Source organism: Dothidotthia symphoricarpi (assembly GCF_010015815.1).
Source record: "Dothidotthia symphoricarpi CBS 119687 unplaced genomic scaffold P153scaffold_4, whole genome shotgun sequence".
In the NCBI taxonomy this organism is placed as follows: Eukaryota; Fungi; Ascomycota; class Dothideomycetes; order Pleosporales; family Dothidotthiaceae; genus Dothidotthia; species Dothidotthia symphoricarpi.
The window spans coordinates 820,829-840,429 of NW_022985011.1; the positions used below are offsets into that span (position 1 = coordinate 820,829).

Genomic DNA, 19,601 nt, shown 5'->3' on the forward strand with positions numbered 1-19,601 from the left:
GAGATGGGTCGAATGCAGCAGCTTCACGCCCCATTTGGAACATGGAGATGAAGGTTGTGTGTATACAAGAAGCACACGAACACGGCAGTAGAGGTCCAAAATGACTCGAAAAAGTTCGCGATGCTCTATCGATAACGATGCGACAGACGTCAACCACAACTTCGTTCCACACACCAAACGTTATCTTCCGATTCTTCCCAGATTTCAGTAGAAGTTGTTCATTTATTATCCCAAACTAGCCCGTTGATAGCAGATAGTTTTCTCGGGCGCAGATTTGCAGTTGTCACAGCGATTCGTAGGAAATACGCCATGGAGCAAATGACATCTCACTCACACATAAACCAGTCGATGCGACAGCTCACGTTACACGACAAGTATTGATTGAATAGTCTGTCGTTGTGATGTTTGTCGTTTGCTCCCTCTCTCCCACTTTCTAGACGGATAGTTACATGCCCTCACCGCCATCACATTCCAAGCTGATCTCAACATCGTTTGCACTTCCCCCCTTCCTTTTCCTTTGTTCTGTCAGATGTTCCATGGCCGACGTACAAGCTCTTTACGATCGGTTGTGCTCATTTTCACAGTTATAATCGTCCTTACCCTCATCTCAACCGTAACGCCAACGCTTCTCTCGACGCCCACATTTTTCCTTAGTCTTCTTTGATCACCGTCATTTCCTCCTTCACTTACTATCTCGGTCCCCATCAGCCATAGCTCTTACGTTCGCTTCGCTTTCAGACCTGGCTTGGTACCTTCTCCACTACCTGGACACATCCATCTTTCTTCCTAGCCTACACGACAACGCTTCTTCGCCTCCTTCATCACTAACGCTCATGATGGCGACTCGCAAAGAGCAGCTCATGCCTGATACGAAGACGACAGCAGCTCTGTTACCGAAAGCGGCGAAGGTTAAGAAGCGCACATCTGCAAAACCCGCGGATGCCAGCAAGAGAAGGTCGTTGCGCCTAGCAGAGAAGCCACGCAAGTACCCTGTTAGGCGATACAAAAATGGACTGCTCAATTTGGAGGAGACACCTGAGAGGTTGGTCGAGATGTAAGTGTCAACTTACTTACTTACTTACTATTCACGTGCTCAAAACCATACCGTTCGCTGATACAAATTAGCGTCAAGCGCAACACTATTGATTCTCCTCTTCTACGTCTTCCCCCCGAGCTTCGAAACAAAATCTGGGCATTCACCATGAGTCGCCAGTTTGTCATTGTGGATCCCGCACTCGAGTCGGGGGAGGTCATCAAGAAGAATTGCGTAGGAGCCGTCTCAGTTCAAAGCAAGTCAATGGACAGCTCCGGAGGCTTGGCAGGTCACTATCAGACAAAAGGGTTGTCTTCAACATTTCACTTGCCTAAAGTCAGTAGGCAGGTCTACAGCGAAACAGCGACTCTCGCATATTCGACAAGCACTTTCATCATCGGATGGTCCATACTGAACTACAACGATTGGGCGAAGAGGTTGCTTCCTGCCCAACGAAACGCGATCGAGGTAATTGAGGCCAAAGCTTCAGTGGTGGCCGCACTGGTTGAGAGTCCCTCTTATTCCAAGAAGACAATGATAATTCAATGCTTCCCGAACCTCAAACGCTTCACGATAACACAGAAAGCCTTTCAAGAAGTGAAAAGGTATAGTGTTATGTACAATCCGAGTATCACACTTACGAATGAGGAGTACGAGGTCAGAATTGAGACGAGATTAAAGGAATCGGCTGGAGCAGATGTGGATATAGTGTTTGAGGGAAATGCGATGGCAAGCGGCAACTCTGCTACTGCATGATCGATTTCTTGCTGTGGAATCAGCCTCACCAGATACCAGATGCCTTTGTGTTCTTCTTCTAGCACATATCATCGCCATCATAGCAGAACGGCATACTACTGAAAGAAGAAGTTTGAGCTTCTCATCGAAAGATAAATCAAGAATTGAAAGGGCGGAGATAGTCAAGTCTACTGCAAAGGAGCAGCCAGCGTCAAGATCATGGCGGGCAACGCCAAGGAGGAATATGCTTAACAAGATCAGGTTTTCGTGAACAAGGTTGATACTCAGGAATACAGAAATCAGCAGCGATTGACGACTCGAGATATCGAAGACGAGGAGTGGAGCATCTGGTTCAGAGAGTCAAACATGTTCAATAGCTAAACGTACAATCCTGCGTTACTCTAGTTCAATCATAAATCGCTCCCTGATCCTTTCGCCATACATGAAGAACAACATTGGCGCCGGCGCAAGTATCAAGCTTACGAACGCGAATGTACTGATTCCCCACCCATACCCTACATTGTCGAACAACGCCGGCATGAGCAGTGGTATGACGCCGCCGACCAAGCTCCTGAATACAGTGCCTGCCGCTATCGCACTCGCAGCATACTTCTCAAAGCTGTCGATATAATAGTTCTGCGTGGTGTTCAATATCATCACCTGACCAATGCCGTAGAAGAAAGTGCTCGAGATGCTCGCAAACCAATGGACTTGCTTCTCGACTGTCCATGCGAACCAGAAGAGTGAGATAGGGAGTAATACAGCTCCAATGTTGGCGAGAGGGAGACGGAACTCGGGTTTTGCCTTGCCGTTGTTACGTTCGGTCAATCGCTTGTATACCGTGTCGATACGTGGAACTAAGAACCATACTGCCGTGAGACTACCAAGTCCGGGAGCAAGGTACAGTAACCCAACTTTCTCAGTGTCGAAGCCGTAACCTTCCTCACCGTAGATGGGTTGCATATTGGTGAAGATGCTGTACATGGTGCCAAAGACAAGAGCTTGGTAGACAGCCATCGTTGCGACGATAGGCTGGGCGAATATCTTCACGGGCCGAGTCAATGCCCGGAATATCTTTCGACGCATCGAACTCGTGTCTTCGCCTTCATAAGAGTACTTCGATCCGTCCCACTCAGCAGTCTCTTTCTCGAGTTCCGCCTTCTTTGCAGCGAGGATAGCAGGCACGTACGTCTCGCGGAGAAAGAAGTAACCGGCCAATGTGTTGACGGTGCAGACAATCGTCATAATCCAGAAGACCCATCGCCATCCCAATCTCTGTATGATGATGCCTCCAAACAACGGTCCCAGAGTAGGTCCTAGGAGGGGTCCAAGTAGATACCAGCCGAATACGCCAGCTCTCTCGGTTGGAACGAACATATCACTAATTGTCCCCCCGCCATTCGCGATTCCCACGCTCCCAAAGAACCCCGCAATACTTCGCACGGCAATGAGGAATGCGATGTTAGGCGCGAGAGCTGTGGGGATCTGCAGGAGGGCGAATATGGAGAAGCATGTCATGTAAATTCTCCTGCGGCCAAACGTCTCGGATAGCGGAGCCAGAAATAAGGGCCCAATACCAAGCATGACTACGAATCCGGTTGTTGTACCAATGACGGCGGTTGTAGAGGTATTGAGATCGTCGGCGATCTGTGAGATACCTGGAGTAAACATTGAACTGACAAGTGGACTCAGGACTAAAATTCCCTCTATCAGTTTCAATACTTGGGTTCGTGGGCGCGTTTGAGTACGTACCAGCCATGCCTGCAATCACGGCTACATTGGCCAGCTTCTTCCTTCGCGGCCATTCTCGAGGATCATCACCGGGGAAGTCGTCTAGTCGAAGGACCTATCCAACATCAGCGTGGTCACTAGACAATCAATTCACCATCACAACATACAGTTCGTGACTCTCCCACATCGCTGTATCGCTGCTGCAACAGTGGCGTGCGTTCGTTGCGGTCAGCCATAGTCGTTACCCGGTCGAGGATTGTCGTGAAAGGCGTGTTTGAAGAAAGACTGGAAGGCGTCAATCTCAACCATAGCATCCAAGCAGTAATATTGACGCATCGTCATTGTTTGGTTCATAAGCTTTGGTAATTTTTTGGCTACATGATGGAATGCTCTGCTGCATACCCGTCATCGATCTTGCTGCGGGAGGAGATCGGCGCAGCAGGGTTCAGGGTTTCGCTGCCCCGGCTTCTCGTCTATTTTCCAGATGAACCATAATTGACCGCCCATCTTCGTCCACCGCCCAGTTTGTTGATCACTACACATAGCATGCGTCTTGGTCTCTCTAGTCTGCTGCATAGTGAATGTGCAATCCTTTTGACATAACGTACGAGGAGACTCTCGGCGGATACACCCGACGCAACACAGGCGAGCTTAAGTAAATCAGATGAAAACTAAAAGCTTGAAGGAGTGCGTCAGAATTACGCTATCAATCTTCTTCTAGTCTGCCGCCAAATCCACGACGATGCGCGTCTCTACCCAATCATACTAGAGACGTTCTCTGCAAAGTCGAGTTGGACTTCGTACGAAGATTTAACAACTACAGGATGCTACAACACTAATTAACACATGAACTACATAGTGTTGAGTATGTACTTTCTCCGCTTCAGGGAACCACCTCGACCTTTATTTATATTTGAGCTCTTCCTGACTATTTGGAGACATCTCTTTCGACCCGACTTGTGAACATTTTCTATTTGTGTTTGTAAAAATTACCTGATTGGTCATTCAGTTGTCTTTGCACGTTCAAGGCGCGGTGTAGTCCAACGTTGGATGAAGAACTCGCAGATATTATATGTTGCTAAAGTTGTAGCTATCCAGAGAAAGTGCTGTGCATGCGAGAGTAAAGAGTGGGAATACTATGAATCTGGCCACGCGCGTAGCACGAGCACAACTCCAAGCTACCTAGCACACGAATCAACCTCCAAAACACCTTCTTTCTCCATCTTACAGATATGGAGTCAGAGATTTATCCGTCTTCCCTATTAGTATTAACCGCGATCGAGTACCAAATCACTCGAAACAGACTTCAGGTTTGCTCGTAAGCATATGCTGTCTTGAGGCAACAGAAGCAAACCGCCTACTAGAACATTTGTGCAAGCCATGTTTATGACAAAGAAAACCATTATGGTCGGGCAAAAACAGCTGAACAGAAGGAGTGCGGCTTTTGATGCATGCTAATTATAAGACTGCATGCAATTGGCTATGTAAGCGCCGAGATTGTGGCTGTACAAGGGTTCAATATTGGTGTCTGAGTAACGGGTATCTTCTTCAACACTGTTTCTTTACAATCTAAATTGATATATATCAACTATAGCTTACACTCCGTCCCTTTTCACGAAACCATGGCAGTTACACGTTCAAAGACGCCATACAGCCGCGTCGACAGCGATATTATAGAGCTCAGGTCGACGGAGGTATTGGACAAGAGCGGATCGGGCGATATCAACCACCACCCCACATCTCGGAAGCCGTCCCCACCGTGGTCTGGAGTAGTAGCGCTGACTTCTGTTATCCTGTTAACGATCGCTGCTGTCGGTGTGCTACTTGTGAGTAACGGCTCACCGATCGACCGATGGCAGATCCGCAACATGAAAATTCTGCCCCAGGTATGGCTGTCAATCCTTACAACTATCATGGACGGAGTGACTATGTTTGCCCTTGCAGATGCCGCTAGAATCACGTACTGGCGAGCGGCGGCTCGTGGTTCAACATTGCGGGACATGTTTGACTTATACGAGTCTCACTCTTTCTTAGGAGCACTGAACAATATGGCCCACCTGCGTCCAGATAGACTAGCGATAGTTTCAATCTTCTGCCTGTTCTCAACACTCCGCGGACCACTCTTCCAGCGTACTTCGGTAGTAATCGGCGGCGTTACGCAGAAAACATCTGGAATGCACCAGATTCACGTAGCACAGCTCATTCCACCTGGTTTTCTATATCCGGAAGTTGGGGTTACTTCGAAGGCCTACGACGAAGTGTATGATGCATATCTGGAAAGAGCACCTATATATGTGCACGTCGATGAAGCCCAATGTGGGGATATGTGCATTGGCAAAGTTAAGGTATGGCTAGAGTAGAATAGGTTACGCTTGACGACTCACTGTATCCAGGGCTACGGATCCGATATTGAATGTTCAGACTTGACCACCATACCTTGGGATACCAGCGAGAACAGCACTGTGCGACAACAATTCCAAGACACAAGCAATAGAATAGGTGGTGCAGTTCCATCGTTCAACAGTTCGGCTTATCTACCAGACGTAGTGTGGTCTGAGACTGGGGAAACAGATGTAGATTCATTCACAGCTGCTGAGACCCGAGGCTGGTTTGACGTCGTCAACCTCTTCAAGACCGAGCCCATTTGTGGAGGCCACCTTTCAATCAGCAGATGTTCGCTGCATCATGCAGTGGTTGAATATGAGGTCAAACTTCAAGATGGAATAGTGAGCTTGTTGCACGACCACTGGCAGGACGATACCGTTCTGTTTCAAACGTCAGTTCTTATCTGCTTCACATAGGAGCTGTACAGTATGCTAATCTCAAGGTTCACCGTTCCACAGCGCAACCTGGAATCTTACCAATCCCAACACCAATTGGGGCCCAACTACACAGTGGGCATCGTGGTACATGGGAATATTCAACCAAGAGATATCCATATACCCAGATGGCGACAACGGACCTTTTGCGGGCGTAGATGTCCGCTTCCTCCTCGCAAAACGCTTCATAAACGGCAACATCAATGCCGTAAATTGCAGTACTACTTTCAGCGACCCTACCCAGGTAGACAATCTCTTCATATGTCTTTCTGTTGCCTATCGGATTGCTGACGCTTTCCAGTTTGTCCTCGATCGGCTCCGGGAAATGGCCTTCCGCACCGCTGTCGCGGCAGCCAACGTTACCGATTTGGATGTCATTTTCCCTACTCCTCTCCTGCTCGAGCAAGGTCTTCCTTTGACCCAGAACTGGACCCAGCAGGTGTCCCTCAATGGTGAAAAACACATAGTTGCATTCGGTGTCAGCGTTCCGTATTTGATTTGTGCAATAGTGTCTAGTCTTCTATCCGTCATCGCCATTGCACCGTTATTATGGAACTCGTGGCGAAAAGGGTTTGTCCAGGTTTCCTTCAATCCGCTGGATGTTGCGCATGTATTTGCGGCCCCGCTTCTGGAGGAGGCAAATTGTGAAAAGAACATGGAGGACTACATACGGAAAGAAAGTGGATTGCAGAGAGTTAGATGTTCTGCAAATAGATCGGATGGTACGACAGGCATGTTGCTTGCGAAGATGAATATGGAGGACATGTAAGAAATCGTATGTAGACATGAAAGGGTCGGTCGTTCAAAACGTCTCGGGAGGTGACTACAAACATGACTACAAACGTATAGAGAGTTATTCCAAGGAGTCCAACTTCAGCTCCACTGCGCAAGATACCTTTTTTGGTTTAAAACGCGTCAAATCCGTCACGTGAACACGCGTTACTTCCTCTATCAAAATGAGGCAGGAGCACTTCGCTCACTTCTCATCTTTCACAGTTCCACTCATCTTCTCATCTTCTCGCTACCAACCCAAGAAGATGGCTCGCACACTCCGCAAGAGCACACAGACCAAAACAAAAGCCAGTGAAGCCACTGCTCGCGATGCAGGCTTTGTCGGCAAGCCTCGAGCCCTACCGCCTCGCAGGAAGCGTTACACTGGCAGAAAACCCCCTGTCAGTATGATCAGTATGGAGACACACAAGAAATTGCAAGCCAAGTAAGTATTACAAACAACAAGCAATTCGTGCGAATGCTAACATGCCACACAGAACTATCGCGAACTCGACACAATCGCCACTGCTTCGCCTACCCCCTGAGATTCGAGCTATGGTTTTCAGATACGCACTCACGACCTCGAAATACCTCGACTGGGTTGCCCTGTTCTACAACTGCCATGGACGAACCACTCGATACCGTAAATATGTGTATCTGTGCCCAGGTGAAGATATTGCCGTTGCGCTTCTACGCGTCTGTCGCCAGACACACTCAGAGACTGTTTCGATGCTGTACGCCGAGAACACTTTCGCTTTTGCGTCCGGCCGTTTGATGCACCAATGGCTCGGTAAGCGGTTGACTGCGCAGCGTGGAGCCATCCGACGCTTGGTCATTCCGTGTAGGGAAATGGCTCGTGCGGGTGCCAAGAAGAGTATTGAGGCGGAGGTGAGAAAGAAGTGCCCGAACTTTCAGGAAATGGGGGAGGATAAGTGGCTCGATGAGTGGCTCAGACGGGAGCACCAGGTGCCAGACTTTGAGACTGATGAGGAGCTCATGGCGTGGATGAGGACGGAGAATGCGTTAGGGTTCAAGTTCTAATGAGGCATTCTCGGACGATGAGAAATCTGGGTTTTGGTGAAACCCTTCTATACAACATGGTGTCAACCTGACGGATCGGATCTTGCCTAGTCAAGAGTGGAATTCGATCGTTGGCTGTGAGACAGATATGGAGAGGAAAACGATGGACAGTGCCCACGATATGGGGTTATGGAGACAGCAACATGAGTGTAGAATAGTGGAAACAGAGCAGTGCCAATCACAGGGGTTTAAGAACCGAATCATCATTTGAGTGGCCATTAAGAGTCAGACCATACAGCGAGTATTGCCGTATTCCTTGTCATGTCCTCCCACACCAGATTCAAGCAAGCAGTGCGCCGCATACCCATGTCGTAAATCCCATCATCATGGTCCACCATAAGTGCCACAAACCCCGTCCAAAACATCCACACATAGCTCCCGTCCATCCGTCAGAGTACCCAAGCGCCTAGATCCTCCTGAAACGACACAGTCCATTCAAACCGTCCGAAATAGCAAGAAAGAAGAGGTTTTAGGCCACGCCGAGAATAAGAAAGGAAATGGAACATACGAGGTCTTGCAAGCCCAACACACAGAGCAACCATTTCGCGAGAGATGAGAGCGTGAGCGTTAAAGACATGCCTACGATGTCAGTGCGTGCTATGTGAGAAGGGGAGAAGCGACTTACCCTCGGAATGATGGAAATCTAGACCTCGTCCTCGATAGGCTCCTCCTTGGCGGTAACGGCGGACTTCGTGTCAGCAGAGTCGTCGGACTCGGTCTTGACGTTGTCTGTAGGGCTAGTTATAGCGTGATGATGAAGTATAGAAGGAAGAGATGTACTCACCAGCCTCATCGTCAGAAACCTTCTTAGCAGCAGCGCGACCCTTCTTCTTGGGCGAAGCATCACCAGCACCATCGACGTCCTGCTTCTTGGCGGCGCGCTTGCGGGGCGTCTTCTTGGGCGTACCCTCCCCACCATCTTCGGCCTTCCTCTTTGCGCCGCCCTTCTTGGGAGTGGCGGCGACAGTGCCGTCGGAGCTCGTCATGAGCTTGCTCTTGATCTTGGCCCAGGCGTTGCTGGCCGAGCGGGGGTTCGACATGCTGGCGAACTTGGCCAGCTTCTCGTAGTCGATCTGTTGTTGTTAGACATACATGTAAGGATGTGAAGGGGTAAGGCGAGGCATACCTCCGGAGGACCAGACTTGAGCGACTGCATAGCCCATCCAAGCAGTTGGAGCTCACGCTCGGTGAACTGGGGAGCGGCGCCGTTCGAGGTACTGCCGCCTGCGGAACCGGTGTCGACCTTGTCAGACATGTCGATGGATGTTTGTGGAATTAGGAATGTGCGAAATAAGGTGAAGTAGTCAAAGTGAGACTGAGCAGTGATGTTGAGAGAAATGTGTTAGGATGCGATGAGAGAAGAAAGAAATGTCAGAAGATGAGGGGGTGTGCAGCTTAAATGCTGGATGGTAGCGCCGGTGAAGGTGAGTATATGACTGCAGATGCGCATTTAGTTAATCCTGCCTCACCTAGCAATGTTGTGTGATCGCCGGAACTTCAGGGAAAGACTACGAGATAGAACGCGATTTGCAGGGTCACATAATCTGCGACGGGTAAACACGGTGTGGGCATTGTCAGTGAAACAGTGTTGTAAGCTCAAAGTTACCCGGGCTCCCTGGAAGTGACCAAGACACATAATTTCACCTGGTGAAGTGTCTTGAGTGTGTGGCGACGATGTTGTTGTGTGTTCCCGTGTGGGTCGCGACAGATATGGAATGTCCGCGGTTTTACGTTCACCTGTGGTGTTTTCAACGCGTCCTTAAGGATTCCATTTGTAGGCTTTGCTAATTCTATGTAATATACTAAACGTGATGTCACCGGTTTGTAGACTTCGTTTTAGGGTTCAGGAAGGCACGAGTTATCTTACTAAATCTGCTGACTACCAAATTCACCTTGCATTTTTTCGGTGAGGGTACTCGTTAAATGTCTTCGTGTTTATACAGCCTTCAATCATGTCCTTCCTTTGTAAGGTGCGTTTCCGTCTTTACCTAGCATTTCGACCATTGACTCAAGTCCCTCTTCCTGCGCCTTTCTCACCACCGCCGCCCTTACGTCATCGTCGAGCTTGGCTCCTAACCCTTCCAGAAGGTTGAACATGGCGGTATCTTCCCTGTCCACCGCCATGGCGAGTGCCCCCTGCATGGCGTCATCTGTATTCTGCCCATGCTCGTGCAGCAACCTTACGATTGTCCTCGATCCACACATTGCCGCGAATTCGATCGCATGGTCGTGCTTTACTCCGGCATCGAGAAAGACCCGGACGAGATCTACAAACCCGGCTCGGGCAGCGCGACTGAGCAGGGTGACGTCTCTTTGTCGTAGTCTCCGGCCCTTTACAAGTTCGACTGGACAGTAAGACTGGAATAACGAGACATCGTTCCCATCATGTTTATGATCCTCCGCCCCCTCTTTCTCAATCAAATACCTCACGATATCTGCTTGACCCGCTGTTACTGCAACGCCGATCCGATGAGGAATCCATTTTGTCTTATAATTGGTGATGTGCGCTTTAGCGCTCTCCAACAGCCGTACAAACGGTTCCAGCGTACCGACCGAAATCAGCGCCGAGAGTTGTAGTGTCTGGATGCATTCTGGCGGAACTGGGCCGCTGTGCCACGTAGGATCCAGAGTGAGGGCGAGCAACTCCATATGGCTGTTTAGCATGGCGAAATTGACGATCATACAGCGGCGCGTGTATGGGTGTGGAGCATCGCCGGAATCGTCGACCATCAGAAATCTGACGATGTCAACGTGGCCGCGATAGGACGCGGCTCGGAGGGGATGTAAAAATCTGGGGCGCAGGCTAGGAATATCAGCACGAGACGAGTGAGGGGTCACGAGGAAGATACCCACTGGTAATCCCAATAATTGCAGCCTTCTCCCACCAGTTTGACGACGAGGCTTTCCTCACCCATCCAAGCTGCGGCGCTGAGAAGATGGCGCCCGAATTCGAGGGATGACACGTCTTCCTCTCCTTCGACCGCGTCTGCGGATTCAGCAGCAAGCCATGATTCATAGCTGAATGTTACGTTGTACAATATGGTTAGCATTTTGCAAAGGTCAAGCACGCATTCTCTTAGTTCATCGTCGGTAACGGCTCCTGCTGTAACACACGTTCTATCTGCAGAGCTGAGGCGATGACGGCAGATATGCTGCGCGACAAGGATCACTTTTTTCATGTCTCGGCTCTTTTGGCCGACATGCTTGAGCGTTTGGTACGCAAGATACTCTGCCCAGAAGTTTGGGGCTCTGCAGATGCGGTCTGACATTTCTTCGCGGTCGAGGATGCCGGAGTTGAAGATGGCGGTGGTGGCGGTATCAGCAAAGCGTTCTGGTAGCTTGAGTTAAAATCGTGCCTAGTATTCGATCTGTCGAGGTTGAAAACCTACTACAGACAAGTCTTAATCGTAAAGCGCGTTTGATACTGCGCACGTATGCGGCTTGGGTGAGGATTGCAATGAGAAGTTCATTGGGGAAGGATGCAAGCGATACCATATTGTACTCTGTTCAATGAGACAAAGATGAATACAGGATTATTGAAGTGATTCTGGTCGTAGGTCGAGAGGCTCAGAATCGCGTCAGGCGTACCTAGGCCTGGTCCAAGGTCTCGTTGGCGCGGATGGGGGGCTATGCGACGTTAGGTGGAAGGAGCAACCCGCTCGGATGTTCTCACCAACTTGCTCAAACTCAAAGAGCCCGTATCTTATGTCCCAGGCTCTTGAAGGCTTTTGTCTGCTTTTCTTCGGCCTAATGATCAGATTCTCACAATGACAGCGCTCACAAGTCCCTTTTGCGTGGTGAAGTGAAAGCCAGAACCGGCGCCGTCAGACCGTCAACAGACTGGAGACTGCCACCAGGGTCGTGAAAGAGTTCTCCTACTTTTCTTCGAGCTTTTGTTCCATTCAGTCAGTGTCGCGCATATTGGCATACAGTCGTGATTTCCGAACTGGAAAGATGAGGTTGAACTTGGCACGACGCGATTCCAAGATGGGCGACCTCAGCCCTGACTCGCGCACCACTCACGAGCCTCCGACGGAGATCGAGGGGTTTGGTCTCGGAGCTATCCACACGCATAGCACACGCCAAGTAGTTCCCGCCCTCGTCTCCTCCAGGTTCGCAGCCCTGCAACGCATATCTCCACTCAAAATGGCGGACCCAATTGACAGCGCTCTGTAAGCCCCTCTAGGCCCTCCACCACGCCGTGTGCTAATGCAACAGTCCAGCGATCTCCTGCGCCGCCTGAACCCCAAGGACGTCAAGAGCAACGTTGACCACATCATCTCGCTCAACCCGACGCTGGAAGAAGACCTCCTCGAATCAGTCGACATCCCGCTCGCGGTCAAGAAATGCTCAAAGACGAAGCGCGACTTCTTGTGCTGCGACTACAACCGCGACGGCGACAGCTGGCGGAGTCCGTGGAGCAATGAGTTTGAGCCGCCGATCGACGAGGGCGTTACGCCTAGTGAGCGTATCCGCAAGATGGAGGTCAAGGCGAACGAGGCGTTTGACGTGTACCGAGAGCTGTGAGTTGGCTTAGGCTGGAGTCGTGGCTTGGGAGTAAGGAGGCTGACGTGGGCAGATACTTTGAGGGCGGCATATCGAGTGTTTACCTCTGGGACATGGACGATGGATTCGCAGGGTGTGTGCTACTGAAGAAATGTGTGTATGCTACTCTACATGTTTGGGGGTCGTGTGCTGACGCAGACAGCCGTCTCCCCCTCACCCAAGAGCTCTGGTAGCTGGGACAGCATCCACGTTTTCGACGCGCAGGACCGCGCCCGCACTGCCCATTACAAGCTGACCTCCACCGTCATCCTCTCTCTCGGGACTGACTCGGAAGCGCTGGGCGGCCTTGACCTCTCCGGCAACATGGTGCGCCAAGTCGAAGCTGACATGGCCGTGGAAGACGACACATCACACGTTGCCAACATTGGCAAGATGGTCGAAGACATGGAGCTCAAGATGCGCAATCTGCTGCAGGAAGTGTACTTTGGCAAAGCAAAGGATGTCGTGGGCGATCTACGAAGTATGTTAAAAAACGCCGTGATGGACTGTCCTCGCTAACGGATCTCACAGGTATTCCGCCGCTCAGTCAAACGAACAAGGATCGGGCAACACAGAGGGAGATGATCAACAGCATGGGGAGATAGGGCATGGGCTGGGAGATAAGAAGGACAGTATGGCGTGGAATGGATACCAAGCGACCTCTACTATTTGACACATGTGTATGTTGTGTCTGGCGCTGTGAGGCAAGAGTGTAGTAGACATAGCAACCACTCTTTTATATGCGCGCTCTCATACTTGCTTTGCTGATGGATTCTAGTAGCAACTGTCTCATGCACAATCAGTATATACTCGCTGTCTCACGCAGGTGCTAGACAACATGCTCCTTTGTTTGACAGACTATATATGCATGAACCGATGTGTACATTTCTACACTACCATCTCCACCTACTAAACCGTTTCCTCAGCTTTTTGTCAACAACAATGTCGTCTCCCCAGCAGTCCGATCTTCCCGATATGCCGTCGAGTGAGACCACGCGTTTCGTTGCCGACAACGTGCAGGAACAACCCACCAAGATGGACAGAAACACGAGGGAGTACAAGCAATACAAGCAGTGCAAGGAGTGGCTGCGCTTGATTTCATGGGCATGGAATCATGGCGAGCATGCCAAGTTGAACGACATTATGGATCAGATATATAGGGTAGAGTGGGTCGAAGACGAGGATGCAGATGAGGACTAGTAGGTGTAGAGGGAGGTCAGGGCAGGTCAGGGTAGCCATGGTGTTTATTGTGAGATGTCTGAGCAGACGATGTGCAAGGTTTAATGGACTTCTACTTGTACTTCATGCATATCTCGTCGTACGTGTTAGTGATGTTGATTCTGCTCGACTGAGGCTGAATCTGTCATACATGAAACAGTGTTTGTTTTGCGAGTTGATGACTTGGACATTGGATATGGGATGTGTTTTGTGTGACGTCGTGAGAGTGAAGGACACAGGCGCGCTAGAGGCCAACGCGGCGCCCTCCCGAAGCTCGGACTGATTTCCTCGTCGCGATTCGAATACGGCGCGCAACACCATCGTCGACTCACCCACCAACCCACCGCGCCCAACTACAACCCCACGATCGCACCCGGGGAGCAGGATCGCCTGCGTCGCCCAACATGGCGCCCACGGAGACCACCGAGGTACCGGACGAGCCTTCGACGGGCGACTCGTTCGATGTGCTGAAGCAGAAGCTCGAGCTCGACATCAGCTTCTGCCCGCGCCGCGTCCAGGGCACCACGACGCTCGACATCCAGCCCAAGAACTCGCAGCTGCGCGAGATTGTCCTCAACTGTCGCCAGCTGCGGCCCACGCGCGTCCGCGTCGAGGGCCAGACGGCCGCCTTCAGCTACTCGAACCTGCACCAGCGCCTGACCCTCTACCCCGGCACCGGCCTCGACCAGTACCACTATGCCAAGGAGCGCATCTCGCGCCACGTCGACGAGCGCTCCGCCGACGAGCTGGTCATCTTCGTCCCAGACAAGGCCAAGCCGCGCGAGGTGCGCCCGCAGGAGGCAGGCATGCCCGAGGACGCCCAGGGCACCTTCTACGCCCCGCTGAAGCTCGAGGTCGACTATGTCCTGGACGACTTCCGCGATGCCCTGCACTTTGTCGGCGTCGAGGATGGCGACGCCCGCTTCCCGCACTGCTATACGCGCAACTCGCCCTTCCCCGGCACCGCCTCCAGCCTGTTCCCGTGCCTCGACGACGGCTCCTCGCGATGTCTCTTCGAGCTCTCCATCCGCTATCCGCGCACCATGGGCGACGCTCTCACCAAAGCCCCTTCACCAGTCCCAAGCACGACCGCCCAGCCACTCGCGAACGAGGCAGACAAAGCCGACAGTGTCATGGCAGACGCCGACGACGACCACGTCGACCTCTCTGACGAGGAAAGGGCCACGGAAATGTCCGTCATCTGCTCTGGCGGCTTGACTGACGATATTGTGGACCCAAACGACCCCTCACGAAAGACGGCGAGCTTTGCATGCGATACCATGGTTCTTGCTCAGCATATAGGCTTTGTCATCGGGCCTTTTGAGCACGTCAACCTTTCTGAATACCGAGACACGGCCGACGACGAACGCCTCGGAACAAACGCCATCAAGGTGCACGCCTTCTGTCTGCCAGGCAAGGAGGACGAGGTCAGAAACAGCGCCATGATGCTCGCTCGCTCTCTCGACAGCTTCACTGAGCGCTTCCAGAGCTACGCCTTTGGGAATGCATACAAGCTTGCCTTCGTCGACGATCTCGAATGCGACACAGCCCATACGGCCTCCTTCTCCATTTGCAGCTCCCGCCTGCTCTTCCCAGAGACTGTGTGGGAACCTCTCGAGCATACGACCAGAGTCCTGGTTCACGCTGTGGCCAGCCAGTGGATAGGAGTTGATGTCATTGCTCAGAGCCCTTACGACTACTGGATAATCATCGGTGGCTCATGGTTCATGGCCGAGCTGTATCTGCGCGAGCTATTTGGTCGCAACGATTGGCGATTCCGGCAAAAGATGATGGTCGACAAAGTCACTCAAATGGACCACAAGCGACCATCTCTCGTAAACCTAGGCAACTTTCTGCAACTGGACCCCGCCGAGCAGGAGTTCATGGAGCTTAAGTCTTTACTGGTGTTGGGCATCCTTCACAATCGGCTCGTCAAGCAAAGCGGCAAGAATGGTGTTGATAGATGTCTGTACCGCATGTTGTTCAACGCTCGTCAAGGGAAATACACCAACGGCGCAATCAACACGGATGATTTCCTCGACATCTGCGAGAAGGTCGGTCATCAAAAGCTCGATGCATTCTTCAAGCAGTGGATCGAAGGCTCAGGCTGCCCTACCTTTGAATGCTTTCCCACCTTCAATAAAAAGAAGCAGGTTGTGCAGCTTACAATCAAACAAATACAGGCCGACTCATCGATCACGACTATTGAGAGCCCTCTTGCTGCGGATGACTTCATGCGAGAAGCCAAAGAACGTTCACGCCAATTTAATCCAAGGCAACAATGGCCCGTTTTTGTCGGTCCAATGACCATTCGTATACACGAAGCGGACGGAACGCCTTATGAACACATAGTCGATATCAACTCATCAAACGTCAAAGTGGAGATCCCGTACAACACGAAGTACAAGCGATTAAAGCGGAACAAGCTCAATCGCGAGCGACAGGATGCTGCAGCAAACTTAAATGCGTCAGGAGAAGCCCAGGAAGATGTCACCTTCTACATGTTGGGAGATCTCTTCACGAATGCCCAAGACCACGAGGAATGGCGACTAGATGACTGGCCGCCAGAGGACGAGGCGAAACAGGAACAAGAGCATTACGAGTGGATTCGCGTCGATGCAGATTTCGAGTGGATCGCCAAAGCTCACATCAATGACATGCCATCGTACATGTATATCTCACAACTGCAGCAGGACAAGGATGTTGTTGCACAGGCCGAGGTTTGTTGACCTTCTGTATTCCGTGCTCATATGCTAACTCCGCAGTCTATACAATTTCTTGCTACGAGAGAAGGTCACAGACTCATCTCTACTTTTTTGATCAAAACGTTGATGGACAATCGATACTTCCACGGCATACGGACGATGGCCGCTGAAGTCATGGCACAAAGCGCTAAGCAGAGAACGGACTGGGTCGGGCTCTTCCACCTGAAGAAGGCTTTCCGCGAGCTCTTCTGTATCCCAGGGTCGCCAATGACACGAGCGAACGACTTCTCCGACCGGAGCTCTTACTTGATCCAGTGTGCTATTCCGAAAGCAATTGCGAAGATCAAAGGCGAGGATGGAAAAGTCCCCATGGAGGCGAAGCGCTTCTTGCTCGATATCATACGGTATAACGACAACCGTGGAAACGACTACAGCGACGATCATTACATCTCAATGCTGATGAATTGCCTGGCAGAATCACTGACAAGTACGACGACTGGCATGGATGACTCCTTCAACTTTGCTCAGCAAGCAGAAGAGTTCGAGTTTGCTAAGAAGGCTATTGAGGAGCTTACTCGTCACCAGCGCCTTGACGAATGGATTCCTACGTATCAAAACATATACACCACAACTGCCCTTGACTGTGCTATGAAGCTCAGCATGAATCGGGTAACACCATTCAAGCCTTCGGAGTTTCTGCAATATGCTCAACTGGGCAATGCGGACAATGTTCGATTGAAGGCGTGGGAGTGTCTCATTCGCCTGGGCATGGTTCGCAAGGACAGCATTATGAAGTTCATGATTCATGAAATTCGGTCGGATCCTTCGCCCTATTTCAGGAGACAACTGCTTGGCGTCTTCGATGTGGCCGTTGGACAGATAGCTACCGGCGATGTCTTCGTCCCAGAGAGGATTGCCGATCACGCTACTGACGCTTTGATCGTTGAATCAGATGCCGATGGTGCTGATCGAGCATCAAACATAGCTCGCCAGCAGTTGGACGGCGCACTCAAGGGGCTGCAGGGTGACCTGGTGAATAACCAGACGTTACGCGCTGCGCTGGAAGAGGCCTTGAAGTCGACAACACTATCAGTCAACGATATGTCCGACCTGTTAGAATTCTGCGACATTGTATACAAGGGCCGTAAGAAGAATGCACTACACGTTACTCTACACTTGCCACGTTACTGGAAAGCGCAGCATGTTGGCTCGGCAAGGGTTCGCTTCTGGCAGATTGAAAAGTTCCGGTCCAAGCCGATACGACCTCTGGTCGAAGAAGCTCCAGCTTCGCTACCGCGCGAGGCGCCGTTGGAACAACCACCACCGCTGGCACTACCGGCTCCTCCGCCGCCTGTGATGACTGCGACGACTGCGACGACGGCAACAACAACAGCGACAGCAGCTACGACAACTCCAACGATGACGACTCCCCTTGTAGCGCCCCCTAAACAGAAGCTGTCACTCAAGATCGCCACGAAGCCCAAGTCTGCCGTGTCGCCTCCGCCTGTGCATTCAGCGCTGCCCGACTTTGGGAACCAGTCTCGCGCCTTTTCTCCAGCTATTCGGGATTCTCCTGCGTTGATGTCAGCAAGAGCCTCGCCAGTGCCTCTACCTCCCGCTCCGAAAATCAAGATCAAGCAAGAGTCGCGAGCGCCTTCTCGAGTACCGACTCCACGCGTGTCGCCCGCTCCAGCAGACAGATCCCAACCAAAGGTCCCGACTCCAGCCCCAATTACTCAAAAACCTATCCCTACGCCAGCCGTCGCTCCTCCGGCCCAAACGCCGGCTCCTCCTGCAGCCACACCTACACCAACGCAGCCAAAGCCGAAACCCACACCCGTCCACGTCCCCGCCGCTCCAACACCCCCCGCAATCAACTCTCCCATCCCGCTCCCCGCGCCAAAACTCAAAATCAAAACAAAACTCGCAAACCCCTCCTCTTCGGCCGCTTCTCCTCGCCCAAGCGCTGCGCCTTCTCCCCGCCCCCTCGCTGCCCCCTCGCCGCGACCTAGCGTTGCGCCGTCCCCTCGCCCCAGCGCCGCTCCACCCGCACGGCCCAACGCCGCGCTTCCACCCCGGCCGAGCGCCAATCCTGCGCCCCGTCCCTCAAGCACGAATGCACTTGCAGCCGGCAACGCGGGGCTCAAGCCGCCGCGCCCAAAGCGGAGTAAGATCGTCAAGCTGCGTCTTGCGCCCGAGGTGCTGGCGCGGTTCGCGAGCGACAAGAGCGACAAGAGTAAGAAGAGGAAAGTTATCGGTGGGCATGCCGGAGACGAGCGCCCGTTCAAGAGACAGAGTCTGGAACTTGGTGGGGCGAGTGCAGGGAAATTGGTCAAGGTCGAGAGGTATGGAGGTGATCAGCCGAGGCTGGTTGTTCGTATTCGGATTGGGCGCGCGAGGTTGCCTCCTGAGTGATGGGAATCTACCGCAGCTGGAGATGGAGATGAGGAGTAGTGAAGAGACGAACGGGAGGAGTCGAGGTTAAGATTCAGACTGAGCGTGGGGGATGTGCACTTTTTCCGCCTGGGATATGATTTCAGCATGCATGCATTTTACGGTGTTTACTAAGGGGAATTGCACATGGACTATCAATGGACATGGGATATGGAGTAGTCGGTCATGGAGGCTGGTACGGTACGCTACGGTACGGTACGATATGACAGTACTGCATTGCATTTGCATTCAGCGAGGGCGTTTCTTTTATCTTCTCTTTCTTCCATGGAGTCTCCGGCCTGTTAGGTGGGTTTGCGTAAAAACGGACATGGGCGTGGCATGGCATGGCATTAGTATGGCGTATACCCTTCCCCTTCTGTTCAGATGCTTGGGTGCGGAACAAGTAGATGGATAATATCTGATTCAATGAGTTTATTCCTGCAGAGGATGTGATGTCGGGGTGTGTGTGTTTGTGTGTTTGTGTGTTCTTTCTGTCGAGGTAGGTGCGGTTGGTGTCTGAGGTTGGTGACT

General features: G+C 51.7%; 8 protein-coding genes across 8 annotated transcripts; 5 read left to right on the forward strand and 3 right to left on the reverse strand.

Annotated features, from left to right (window-relative positions):
* The first annotated feature begins 611 nt into the window (after positions 1-611).
* P153DRAFT_173054 (uncharacterized protein) lies at positions 612-1,977 on the forward strand. The gene is made up of 2 exons (XM_033662310.1): positions 612-1,054; positions 1,126-1,977. The coding sequence occupies exons 1-2, from the start codon at positions 834-836 to the stop codon at positions 1,787-1,789; spliced, it is 885 nt and encodes a 294-aa protein (XP_033527149.1). The 5' UTR covers positions 612-833; the 3' UTR covers positions 1,790-1,977.
* A 187-nt stretch (positions 1,978-2,164) lies between these two features.
* P153DRAFT_283459 (MFS general substrate transporter) lies at positions 2,165-3,735 on the reverse strand (the record flags this gene model as incomplete). Its single annotated transcript, XM_033663266.1, has 3 exons — positions 2,165-3,462; positions 3,521-3,614; positions 3,667-3,735. 3 exons carry the CDS (start codon positions 3,733-3,735, stop codon positions 2,165-2,167), a joined length of 1,461 nt encoding a protein of 486 aa, XP_033527150.1.
* Positions 3,736-5,121: 1,386 nt separating this feature from the next.
* P153DRAFT_382391 (uncharacterized protein) lies at positions 5,122-7,087 on the forward strand (the record flags this gene model as incomplete). Its single annotated transcript, XM_033670146.1, has 4 exons — positions 5,122-5,844; positions 5,893-6,275; positions 6,343-6,562; positions 6,620-7,087. The coding sequence occupies 4 exons, from the start codon at positions 5,122-5,124 to the stop codon at positions 7,085-7,087; spliced, it is 1,794 nt and encodes a 597-aa protein (XP_033527151.1).
* A 230-nt stretch (positions 7,088-7,317) lies between these two features.
* P153DRAFT_173074 (uncharacterized protein) lies at positions 7,318-8,330 on the forward strand. The gene is made up of 2 exons (XM_033662311.1): positions 7,318-7,534; positions 7,587-8,330. The coding sequence occupies exons 1-2, from the start codon at positions 7,356-7,358 to the stop codon at positions 8,128-8,130; spliced, it is 723 nt and encodes a 240-aa protein (XP_033527152.1). The 5' UTR covers positions 7,318-7,355; the 3' UTR covers positions 8,131-8,330.
* Positions 8,331-8,812: 482 nt separating this feature from the next.
* Positions 8,813-9,424, reverse strand: P153DRAFT_354233 (uncharacterized protein; the record flags this gene model as incomplete). Its single annotated transcript, XM_033666493.1, has 3 exons — positions 8,813-8,898; positions 8,954-9,242; positions 9,296-9,424. 3 exons carry the CDS (start codon positions 9,422-9,424, stop codon positions 8,813-8,815), a joined length of 504 nt encoding a protein of 167 aa, XP_033527153.1.
* A 519-nt stretch (positions 9,425-9,943) lies between these two features.
* P153DRAFT_428812 (uncharacterized protein) lies at positions 9,944-12,110 on the reverse strand. The gene is made up of 4 exons (XM_033672738.1): positions 11,843-12,110; positions 11,559-11,796; positions 11,023-11,500; positions 9,944-10,972 (listed from the first exon to the last, which is right to left on the reverse strand). The coding sequence occupies exons 2-4, from the start codon at positions 11,662-11,664 to the stop codon at positions 10,120-10,122; spliced, it is 1,437 nt and encodes a 478-aa protein (XP_033527154.1). The 5' UTR covers positions 11,665-11,796; positions 11,843-12,110; the 3' UTR covers positions 9,944-10,119.
* Positions 12,111-12,299: 189 nt separating this feature from the next.
* Positions 12,300-13,362, forward strand: P153DRAFT_364043 (F-actin capping protein, beta subunit). Its single transcript, XM_033667500.1, has 5 exons — positions 12,300-12,341; positions 12,393-12,692; positions 12,749-12,828; positions 12,878-13,195; positions 13,246-13,362. Exons 1-5 carry the CDS (start codon positions 12,316-12,318, stop codon positions 13,317-13,319), a joined length of 798 nt encoding a protein of 265 aa, XP_033527155.1. The 5' UTR covers positions 12,300-12,315; the 3' UTR covers positions 13,320-13,362.
* A 900-nt stretch (positions 13,363-14,262) lies between these two features.
* On the forward strand, positions 14,263-19,512 carry P153DRAFT_393727 (uncharacterized protein). The gene is made up of 2 exons (XM_033671256.1): positions 14,263-16,652; positions 16,698-19,512. Exons 1-2 carry the CDS (start codon positions 14,337-14,339, stop codon positions 19,050-19,052), a joined length of 4,671 nt encoding a protein of 1,556 aa, XP_033527156.1. The 5' UTR covers positions 14,263-14,336; the 3' UTR covers positions 19,053-19,512.
* The last annotated feature ends 89 nt before the right edge of the window (positions 19,513-19,601 follow it).

Bases quoted from the DNA above. Each gene is read 5' to 3' on its own strand.
- P153DRAFT_428812 (XM_033672738.1), bottom strand. From the start codon at position 11,664: ATGGTATCGCTTGCATCCTTCCCCAATGAACTTCTCATTGCAATCCTC. The intron at 11,501-11,558 runs GTAGGTTTTCAA...TCAAGCTACCAG, and splicing joins ACGATTAAGACTTGTCTGTA to AACGCTTTGCTGATACCGCC. The intron at 10,973-11,022 runs GTGGGTATCTTC...TGATATTCCTAG, and splicing joins TGCAATTATTGGGATTACCA to CCTGCGCCCCAGATTTTTAC.
- P153DRAFT_173054 (XM_033662310.1), top strand. From the start codon at position 834: ATGATGGCGACTCGCAAAGAGCAGCTCATGCCTGATACGAAGACGACA. The intron at 1,055-1,125 runs GTAAGTGTCAAC...GATACAAATTAG, and splicing joins CCTGAGAGGTTGGTCGAGAT to CGTCAAGCGCAACACTATTG.
- P153DRAFT_364043 (XM_033667500.1), top strand. From the start codon at position 12,316: ATGGCGGACCCAATTGACAGCGCTCT. The intron at 12,342-12,392 runs GTAAGCCCCTCT...GCAACAGTCCAG, and splicing joins GACCCAATTGACAGCGCTCT to CGATCTCCTGCGCCGCCTGA. The intron at 13,196-13,245 runs GTATGTTAAAAA...CGGATCTCACAG, and splicing joins TGTCGTGGGCGATCTACGAA to GTATTCCGCCGCTCAGTCAA.
- P153DRAFT_393727 (XM_033671256.1), top strand. From the start codon at position 14,337: ATGGCGCCCACGGAGACCACCGAGGTACCGGACGAGCCTTCGACGGGC. The intron at 16,653-16,697 runs GTTTGTTGACCT...CTAACTCCGCAG, and splicing joins ATGTTGTTGCACAGGCCGAG to TCTATACAATTTCTTGCTAC.
- P153DRAFT_173074 (XM_033662311.1), top strand. From the start codon at position 7,356: ATGGCTCGCACACTCCGCAAGAGCACACAGACCAAAACAAAAGCCAGT. The intron at 7,535-7,586 runs GTAAGTATTACA...CATGCCACACAG, and splicing joins CACAAGAAATTGCAAGCCAA to AACTATCGCGAACTCGACAC.